This window comes from Prinia subflava, chromosome 4 (assembly GCF_021018805.1).
Source record: "Prinia subflava isolate CZ2003 ecotype Zambia chromosome 4, Cam_Psub_1.2, whole genome shotgun sequence".
Classification (NCBI taxonomy): domain Eukaryota; kingdom Metazoa; phylum Chordata; class Aves; order Passeriformes; family Cisticolidae; genus Prinia; species Prinia subflava.
Window position 1 is genome coordinate 73,869,737 of NC_086250.1, and position 10,494 is coordinate 73,880,230.

The 10,494-nt window shown below is 53.5% G+C and overlaps 1 protein-coding gene across 1 annotated transcript; it reads left to right on the forward strand.

Annotated features, from left to right (window-relative positions):
• The first annotated feature begins 9,401 nt into the window (after positions 1–9,401).
• On the forward strand, positions 9,402–10,450 carry LOC134550492 (olfactory receptor 5V1-like). The gene has a single exon (XM_063397239.1). The coding sequence runs from the start codon at positions 9,402–9,404 to the stop codon at positions 10,341–10,343; it is 942 nt and encodes a 313-aa protein (XP_063253309.1). The 3' UTR covers positions 10,344–10,450.
• Positions 10,451–10,494: the final 44 nt, after the last annotated feature.

Sequence of the window (10,494 nt, forward strand, 5' to 3'; positions counted from 1 at the left end):
ACAGTACCAAGGAATTAGCAGTCATCTCAGATTTGTTGTCCAAAGTTTTCCCACAGAGCTGCTGTACAAAGCAGGAGGAACAAAGGGTGAGAGAAACATCAAACTGCAGAAAAAGTCCTCATAGGTAGGGACTGTTTTCTCCCTAGCACAGAAAATAAACACTCCCCACCTCATGCCCCAGACAGGCCAAGCATGGGCTGGATGTGGACATTGACCAGATGTAACTTTGAGCTTGATGTGGTGACACAGAGCAGGAAAACCCCGTGACAGACCATGCTCCTTTCTACACAGACAAGCCATCCACATTGGCTCCTCCTCACCTGCATCCAGACAGCCACATCTGTGTGACACGCTGTCCAAAGCCCTGGCACACTCCAGGAAGAAACAGTTTTCATCTCTCTGTCAGACCCCAATTATCAACATGTCCAGGAGTTGATTGGCCCCTCCATTCACACATGACCACTGAGTCATTATTAACCAGATTTCCTCATTAATGCTCCCCTATCTTCTGAAATGTTCCAGATAAACAAAACACAGTTCTGTATCTTCCACAGCACCCAGGGAAAATTAAAAGCCTTAAGTTGTGTAAAGCTGCTGCTGGAGCTGAATATTTAAATTTAACAGGGGGCTGTGTTGATCCTTTCCAGAGAACAGATGTTCTATGGAAGCTCTTTAGAAATCCATCCCTTCCCTGAGTGCAAGGGGAGTTCTGGAAGCAACAGGAGGGATGAGTTTTGGTGAACAGCACTGTTGGAGTGTCTGTGCAATGCTGGAGCAGTTCCTGCAGGGAGCAGCAGCCATGGTTCAGCATTCCCAGGCCGATCCCTGGGGCCCGGCTCCCTGCACAGGGACGACAGGCAGGAGAAGTTTAGGCATTGGACAGAAGGAGAACAACAGAAAAACTAGATGTGAGATTATGCCAGCATCATCCATCACAAAACTGAGCTGAACCAGCATTTAGATAATGAACTTTGTTATTTAGCAATACAAAGTTTGGAGGTCAAAGAACGCAACTGAAAATCTTTGTGGCAGAGAAGAATAAGCCTGAGGCAAGGCCCAGGCCTCTGGTTTCAGCTTGGTCTGTACCCACAGATCAGAGATGGGAACGGGGCAGCAAGGAGAGAAAAATGAGATAAAGTTTGTTGAATTAAACCCTTTGGAAGTTACAAATCAGAAGTGACTCAGCACAGGACCAGAGGCACCAGAATGACACAAGTTGGGTATGAGGTATGCAATGGTGTAATAACTACTCCTGCATCTGTGGGATGTAGCTGGTGTGGCTGGAGCAGAGCAAGAATTTGGGCAGGAGGTGCAACCTGGATTGCAAATAACCCTGGAATCTCAACATAGTACTTTTTGTTGCAAAATCAGATGTTTTCAAAATGTGTCCCGTTACCCAAATATTTCCCAGAGCCCGTCAAAGCACTGACCAATTACTTACTGTTTTCTGTTTTTATTTTACTTCAGCAGTTTCAGGTGTCCTGTCCACAGGCATTTCAAGGTGGTTGGTCTGTGCAGACTTGGGCCCTCTCGCCCCAAGTGCCTCCAGGATGCGACTACAGGTGTGAATAAAGTGGCTGCCTTGAACTTTTACCAGCCCAGAACTTTTACCAGCTCGCTGTGGGCCTTGTTTACATGTTCACAAACATGCCAGCTGAGCAGGTGAAGTGCTCTGGGCTTTTGTAATTGGCACTGGAACTCCTGTGGTCTGCTCCCCACAGATAGGAGTCTGTGGGGAATGGGACCAAGTGGGCAAACTGGGAACACAGGAACTTCTCTCTCCAACTTCAGGCTCCTGGTGGAAGTGCACTAATTGGCCTCAGGGGCAGAGTCGGTGCCCACAGCTGGAGGAGGAAGCTCAGGGCTGGCTCTGTGCAGTGGGCACGGAGCTGTGGGAAGGAGACAGGCAGCAGGGGCCACAGCTGCCCACGAAGGACATGAGCAACCAGACAGAAGTGCTGCTCAGTGGTGACAGGAGAGGCTTTCCTTGGTGCTTTCTGAGCACAAGCTGCTCAGGAAGAGCCCAGGGCTGGTGTTGGGACCACACTTTCCTTCCTCAGGCCGCTGCAGTGTCAGACCTCCCCAGACCGCGCTGTGCAAGGGTGTCCCAGGGTGACTTTATGATGCTTGTGTCCCCAGCCATCTGTTTATGTCAGGTGTATGCTGGGGTGACGCCCCAGGGTAAGAGGCCACTCACTCCTTGTTTTGTGAGTGCAGTTTGGGTGTCTGCAAACATCAGCACACTGCAAACACGTGTGTTAAACCCAGTCAGCTTTGGCCAGTTTATGGTTAGGCCATAAAACTCCAACCCTTCTTGCCCAGTCCTCTTAAACACAAGTGTAAATTACACTGGACAAAAGCTTGAAACAGTACAATTTTCTTTAGATGAAAATCTCCTTGTCAAGTGTTGGGAGGGGAGTCTGGCAGGAATCTCCAACCTCTCCCACAAGATGAGGATGAGGTTGTTGTCCTGTCTTGGATAGGCCAAAGTGGAAATGCCAAATTTAGCTTACTCCTTGCCTGGTTCCAGTAACAGGTGGCCCTGACAATTTAGCTAAAATATTTTGAAAAATCCTGAAGGAAGTAATGGGGAGAAACCCCTGAAATACTATTCTTGGAAAAGTTGGTGAGAATTTAATTCCAGCATCAGACTTGTGCTGGTGGGCAGGGGCTGCTGGTCCAAGCCATGCTTTGAGCAGGCCCTGGTAGCAGAGGGGGCTCTGCCTGTGCTCATCTGCGACCAGGTGGCTGCTGAGAATCTCCAAGACCGGAGTCTAGGGCCTCTCAGGGCCTTTACCCAGTACCCAAGGGGTTTTTCCCTGAGATCCAGCGAGGATGTTTAGTGTTCCAAGTTGCCTTTCTGGTCACCACGCAGTTGTGAGGAGAGTCTGGACTTATCACCTCTCCCCCATAACATGAGACAACTTCAGATCGTGGTCAGGGCCTCCTTTTCCTAGCTCCAACAACAGTGGGACTTATGAGAAAATCCTGCAGAAGAATGCCCATGGAGGGTTTTCAGAACTGATGCTAGAATCACAGACTCTCAGATTGATTTGGGTTGGAAGGGATCTTAAATCTCATCCAGTTTCACCCCCTGCCATGGGCAGGGACACCTTCCACTAAACCAGGTTGCTTCAAGCCCCATCCAGCCTGGTCTTGGGCACTTCCAGGGATGGGGAAGCCCAACCTGAGAAGAAAAGGAGAACACAAAAGCACAGGCTCTAGGTTGTATGAAATCTGCTGGAACTGCTGTCTGGGTGACACTTGCAGGACAGGACAGTTTTAGTGCCCTCAGAACTGCATCTGAGGCAGTCAAAACCACTGAGGGGAAAAACCTGAGCATGAAACAGTTGCAGCCTCAGGGAAATTCATGGCTATTATCAACCCACTGAGCTCCTGAGGCAGGTGTGGCTGCAGGGATCCTGGGCCCAGAGGCTGCCTGGGCAGCAGCAGGGAGAGCAGGGCTGAGGGCAGGGAGGGCACTCAGTGGGCGCATGTCAGCCCAGCAGCAGTGTCAGCGAAAGCAGCACCTGCTGCCTTTCCTGGCAGGGAAAGCACCTGCCAGGCCACCAGGGTCAGAGGGTGGTGTGAAGAGGTCACGGTCTATCTAGAGGGCAGGGACAAGTGGAGTGTCACCAGTAACCTGTCTTGGCACACGTCCTGTGGAACAGCCTCATCAGTCGTAGGAAAAAGCAGGCAGAGTGTTCTCCTGTCAGGGCTGTGGGTGACACAAGTCAAGGGGACCAATGCTCCAGAGCAGGGACAGAAGGACATGGACAGACGGGGAAATGGGGCCAGAAGGAACTGGTAAAATTCAACAAAGACAAATGCCAGGTCCTGCATCCAGTGCTCCCTGAAAAAACCCACACCAACAATCTCAGGACACGTCAGCGAAGACCTCCCAAAAAGGCCCCACGCTGAGAGCAGGGGCTGGAAGTGCTGAGTGGATTCTGCCCACAGGAGGAATGGCTTTGGGGACACCAAGTAGCTGTTTGTCTGCCAGTTCCTATAGGGAAGGTGTCCCAAAACCAATGCCACACTCATCACAGTGGGACATGGAGGGAGGAGGAGGGCAGCAGGCAAAATCCAGACAGAATCCACCATTTTCTTGTCCCCATCCTCAAAGAAAGCATTTGTGCCCTGTGGAGACCAGGAGCAGCTGGCAGTGCTGCTGCAGGGAGCTGTGACACAAGGGATGGTGGTTTCTGCTGGAGAAGGAATTCTTGAGTAAGAAGGTACATCCCTCAAAACAATCAGAGAAACAGGACTGGGAGAAGTTCCTGGGAGAAGTTACAACAGTGCACTTGGTTTTGGGAGGTACAACACATGCTTGGAGAAGGTAAGTTAAGAGTCTGATTTTCAGAAGTGGCAAGTATCTACAGGATCTGAGCCCAATCCTGAAGGCTGCACCCCCATTTTGAGGTATTTGGTTTAAAAAACAACTCCCTTAACTTTTCACAAGTTCATGGAGATTTTACTGCTGGACACCACTGGCCAGGTTTGATATCCATCAAGAGACCAGAGGTGGACACAAAGAGTGGTATTTCTTATCCTAAAGGCTGTTCTGAATACGTGGACTATCAGAACTGAAGTTTCTGGCATCCAGGGAGATTTCAGTATAATTTAATATTTGTGCCAAGTATTGGTGGTTTCAGAAAAGTCCCTTTTCAAATATCAAAGTGGGAGGGGGTTTCTCCAAGTGCTGCCAGCACGTGCCTTCCCTAAAACCTTGGGAGAGAGATCAGGTTGTATTGGAATGCCATGGCATCAAGTTTCTGTGTGAAACAAGAAAATGCGCGTCATTGCCACAAGAAAGAGCTGTACTTTGGTAAACTCAAAGCAAATGAGTGAAGTCCCATTATCATGGCCCCTCTGCCCTGCCAGCTCAGCTGCCCTGCCTGAGAGCCGCTCGAAAAAGGCAGAGCCCAGAGTCACTGTTCCCTGTACACACAGGACACAGATTTACAGCTACACACACACACACGGGGCCACAGTCACAGCTGCTCTTTTTTGCCACTTGCTGCTTGTCTTTTTCAGCCCCAGACACCCTCTGACCTGCATTTCCCCTCACTGAGGCTGTCACTCCCTTAGTATCTGTGCTGGATTTCTGCACAGGGTGTTCATCCCCATCTAGGGGTGTAGCCTACACTTTCCCACTTCCCAGAAGGTGTTACTGTTCAGCCTCTCATCCCTTGACATTCCAGATCCAGAGCTTGCGCTTGGACCATCTCCTACTGCCCTACACCAAGAACAGAAGCTGCAAGGACACCACAGTGAAGCAATACTGCTTCCCTGCCGCAGAAACATCACGGTGCTGTCTCAACCTCCAGATTCCCTCCCCATGGCAGTCCTCATTTCCTGGGGTTCCCACTTTGCATTTCTATGGCACTACAGGATGAACTCCAGCTAAACATACTCCTTCTATCAGGAATAGCTCCAGGCTCCGAGCACGCAGTGTTCACCCAGCTTGAGCCAGAGCTGTTTCACTGCTGAGCCCTTCAGACACACTGGGCACTGCTTGGTGCCTCTGGGTCCAGACAGTGCCACTGCCAGGGCTCAGTCCCACCGGTCCAAGTCCTCTCCCAGGCCTCTGGACAACATCATCTCCCCCAGAGAGCTGTGCATTGGGCTGAGTGGGCATGGTCAGCACAGGTGGTGAGCGCACAGGGCGTGTAGGTGCCATGCAGTCACCTCATGCAGTGCTCCTACACCTGCGGTGCTGCCAGTTTGGCCAAGGGCCAGCCCCCACCACTGCTCCTCTCTGCTGACAATGGCAGGCACCTCAGAGCCCTACAACAGGGAAAACAGGGCTGTAGGAAGGACTTGGGGCCCAGGACTGCAGTTCCAAGCCCCTCCCATGCCCAGGTGCAGCAGCCGAGGTGCCTAAAGAGCTGCGAGGCTGGAGCGGAGTCCGGCACTGGCACAGCCTGGAGCAGGGCAGGGGGGCAGCGTGGGCCCTGTGTCAGGAGGGCTTGGTCCCATGGGCTCAGATCCCACCAGTGCAGGCTGGTGGGTGCTGCTTCTCGCTCCTGTCACCGAACAGGAGCCACCTCTGAAAGCCTGTCCCCAGGGCCCCTGCAGGTTAAAAGCTCGTGCTGCGCTTACAGCATCGAGGACACATGGGCTTCTCGTCATGCAGGTAAGACAAACCAGACAGCACCTGGGGACAGCTTACTAAGGACTAGGTGCCATCCAGTCTCTGCTCTTGGCTGTGGAGGTAAGATGGGGTGAGAGGGCAGGGCTTCACCAGGTCTCTGTCACCCACTGCTGGGGGGGAACCTGGTGCTGGCCCGGAGGGCTCCTGAGTGATCTGGGCAGGCTGCTGCTGCTGCCTCCAACAGAGGCACCCAGCCCTTTCCAAGAGAACTGAATCTCGTGTCGTTATCTGCCCCCTCAGTTCAGCCACCCCCTCACACTGGGCTGTGCCCAGGGCTCAGGATCCCCTCCCAGGGCTGAATGCTCCAGGCTGCCCGCTCTGCTCACCTGAGTGCGCTGCAGGGGCTTGGTGAGGAGAGCCACATCCTCCTGCAGGAGCAGCTTCCCTGGGTGGGCACGGAGCACACATCTGCTCCTGCACGAGCAGAGCTGGGTCCCTGGCTGGCTCATATGTCACTGTCACAAGGGTCCATCTCCCGAGGGAAGGACTGGAACCTGGCACTGGTGGCATCTGTGCTCCCTCTCTGCTCCCCATCCAGCCTTTCTGGCCTTGTCTGTCGTGGCAGAGGTGTGTGTACCTGCTCTGCTACCTGCACAGGGTAACACCTGCTCAGTCTGTAGTTACCATCGGAAATCACTTTCAGTGCAAGAGAGGGAGGAAAAGGGTTGAGCAAGGTGGAGGCTCTTTCCCGGCTCATTCCTGTGCTGTCCAAGGGGGACAGGGAGATTCTCCTCCTATATCTTCCTATTCCTTGGTGCACAGGATATCTGAAGACAAGTGGATTAAATCTGTCATCTCTGAACCATGGCTGTGTTTGCTGACTGCTGCATTTCACCAGGGTGAAAGTCAGGGTCGTTCCTTTGCACATTCCTGTGGCTGCTCTGCAGCCCTGCAGTTCCATGTCCAAACCAGCCCGGATTTGTCAGCATGGGGAGGGCACCAGCTGAGCTCTCCAGCCCTTGCTGTCCCTCCTGCAGTGACATTGACCATTCCCTGCATTCTGTGACACACAGGGTCACTGCTGTGCACCCACGGTCCCTGCAGGGCTCAAGGCTCATTTCCTGGTGTGATGGGCTCACATCCCTCTTGCTCACCTGCTCCTTTTCCAGGTGTTGAGCCCCAGCTTGGAGCATGAACAAGTGACTAACCCTTATATATCCAACCTCTTACTATTGAATTTATTCATATTTTTATCACTCTGGTCCCTGAAGTCTCCTATTCCTCCTATGCAACAGGCAGCCCCCACCTTTGGCAGTGCCAGGCTCACCTGTCAGCAGCCTCCTGCCCTGATGAACAGGTCAGTAGGAGCAGCACCCAGGCATGTCCTGGACAGAGCCTTCCCCTCTCACCCCACACGACAGGGTACCCATGCCCTCACAACCCAGCTGCCGGAGTGCTGTGACAGCTCATGCAGCCTGAATCTCCAGTGGACTCAGATCCTCGTGCATGCTGTGTGGCAGGGAGGCAATTCCCAGGGAGCTGCACCACGGGCTCCCCCAGCATCCACCCCCCAGGACCCTCTCCCAGCAGCACGGGGACAGGCAGGCTGGGCTATTCCTTCATCAAAATGTTCTTGCCTCAGGCTGGAGCTGGAGGAAGAGCAATGGTCTGAGATTTCCAGACCGCTGGATGATACAGTCCTTGTGTTCCTCTCAAATATGCGCAGAATTAATAATTTAAGAAACTCCAAAGTGTGCAGAATAAGTAGTTAAAGAATCTGTTGATCTGTGCTAGTAGTTGAGAGTTTGCTCAAGCAGAGGTTACCCAGCCTGGCACATCCTGGATGGACTGACAAGTTAGGATGTCACTGTGCCAGGCAAGGAAGAACCCATCTTCTGACTGAACAGTTTCCTCTCAAAGTTATTTTTTTTTATGTTGAAAAACTAGCAAGTGAAAGAGAAATTAATCAGAATTTCATTCTGCTTCTGCTTAGCAAACCCTGGTATTGCTCCCAGTGCACAGGGAGAAAATACCTTCAGAACAGGATAGTCTTCAGCTGGAGGACCTGAAAGTTATGAATGAGACAGAACTGACCCTGTAGCAATTCCATCAGGAAAAAGCACATAACTTTAACAGTGTTTTGACAGTTTCCTGTGGTAAGCAGCTATAAGAAACAAACTCCCACCAGAAGTAGGGAATTCTCCAGCACTTAATGTTATAAATGCATGACTGATGCACAGATACAGGCTTTGGGCAGGGAAATTAAAACCAGATTAATGGGTCTAAAGCAAGGGAACCAACCTGAAATTAAATCAGATTGTTTAATCTCCTGAATAGACATGACAATTTTCTGTTGCAAAAAGTACTTTTATAAAGAGGAAGGGGATCCTTCCTTCCTTCCCTCCTTCCTTCCTTCCCTCCTTCCCTTTCTCTCTTTCTCTCTTTCATCCTTGCCCACTGACGCACCTTGGCCCCCCCATGGAGTCCAGGGTGGGTGGGCAGCAGCAGCCCTGGCCACAGGCGCCCAGCACACCCCACCTCCATCAGACCTTGGTGGAAGTTCTGAACCGTAAATGCTTCCTCATGCCTCCTCCATCTCTTGGACATGGTGACCACAGCTCCATGTGACTGAGCAAAACCCTTGTGTTGGTGAAAATTGAAATAGGATGATGGAAAAAAGGTTGGGAGTTCCAGGCCAGGAGATCCCTGATGGTTTAAATTTTCCTGTGGCTCAACAAACCCCACGTGATGAGTCGCTCTTTGTTGGAACCTGTACTTTTGTAAGTGGAATCCCTGCTTTGTGAGAGATGATTGTTATGGAGCGGGAAACAGGATAAAGAAAAACCATTTTTTAACTGGTGCAGGGTGATGCCATATCCCCAGCCCAGGGCTGTGGCTGTGGCATCTGGGGAATGCTGTGACCTGTCCAGGGGCAGGAAAATATTTACTCACCATAAATACATCCAGGAGGGGGAGAGACACATGCTTGGAGCAGTCACCAGGACTAGGGGCTGGGTAGGCAAAGAACTCCAAGAGCTGTGGGTGGATGCCCCCTGCTCCCGGGTTTTTCTGTGTGCTTCTTCTGCAGTCAGGTACCCAACACTGGATGGCAGCTCTTGGACTCCACACGCCGTGTCTGTGAGATCTGAGCTCAGGAAACTTTCAGCCACTTCGGCAGTGGGATCAGAGCCACACCACTAGTGACCCCCTTGCCTCATGGGGGGCTGTGCTCCAGTCCCCTGGCTCACAGTCCCCCCTCCTCCTCAGTGCTGTCCTCTGCCCAAAGACTGACCCAGCTTGCCCCATGGCAGCTATGAACCAGACACAGGTGACGGAGTTTGAGCTCCTGAGCTTTTCCCAGGGCCGGCCCCACCTCTTTGCTCTTTTCTTGGCCGTGTACCTGGCCACGCTGCTGGGGAACTCTGCGATACTCTCCCTCGTGTCCCTGGACCCCCACCTCCACAGCCCCATGTACTTCTTCCTTAGTCACCTGTCCTGCCTCGACCTTTGCTACTCCTCAGTGACGGTGCCCAAGATCCTGGCAAACGCCCTGCGCCCGCGGGCGACCATCTCCTACGGTGGCTGCCTGGCGCAGACCTTCTTCCTGATGTGGTGTGCGGGGGCCGAGTGCGCGCTGCTGGCCCTCATGGCCTACGACCGCCACGCCGCCGTGTGCCGGCCCCTGCGCTACGCCCAGGCCCTGAGCCCGGCCGCCTGTGCCGCGGCTGCCGCCGGCTGCTGGCTCTGGGGGCTGCTGGACTCGGCTGTGCACACCCTCCTGGCGGCCCGGCTCTCCTTTTGCGGGGCTGCCCGGCTCCAGCACATCTTCTGCGACGTGCCGCCGCTGCTGGCGGCCAGCTGCAGCGACACCCGCCCCAACGAGCTGACCCTCCACGTCTCCAGCGTCTTTGTGGGACTCGGTCCCTTCCTGCTTGTCGTAATCTCCTACCTTTACATCCTGGCCACCATCCTCGGGATGCCGCTGGCCACCAGCCGGCGCAAGGCCTTCTCCACTTGCTCTGCGCACCTGCTCGTGGTCACCGTGTACTTCGTGACAGCCAACCTCAACTACAACCGGCGCAGCTCGGGCTCCTCGCCGGCAGCCGACATTGTGGTCTCGGTGCTGTACTGCGTCCTCACGCCCATGCTCAACCCGCTCATCTACAGCCTGCGCAACCGGGAGGTGTGGGGGGCCCTGCGCAGGGCCGTGGGTGCCACGCCAGGCGCCCCAGGCCACAGCGCCTGAGCAGTGCTGGGGTGCACAGGCTGCCGACACAGCGCGGGCACTGCAGGGTCCCTCCCTGGGACGTTTGTGACAGCACAGCGAGCCTGGCGGCTCCCAGCCCACGCACATGGCACACTGGCATCACTCGTCTCACCCTCGCACATCACTGACA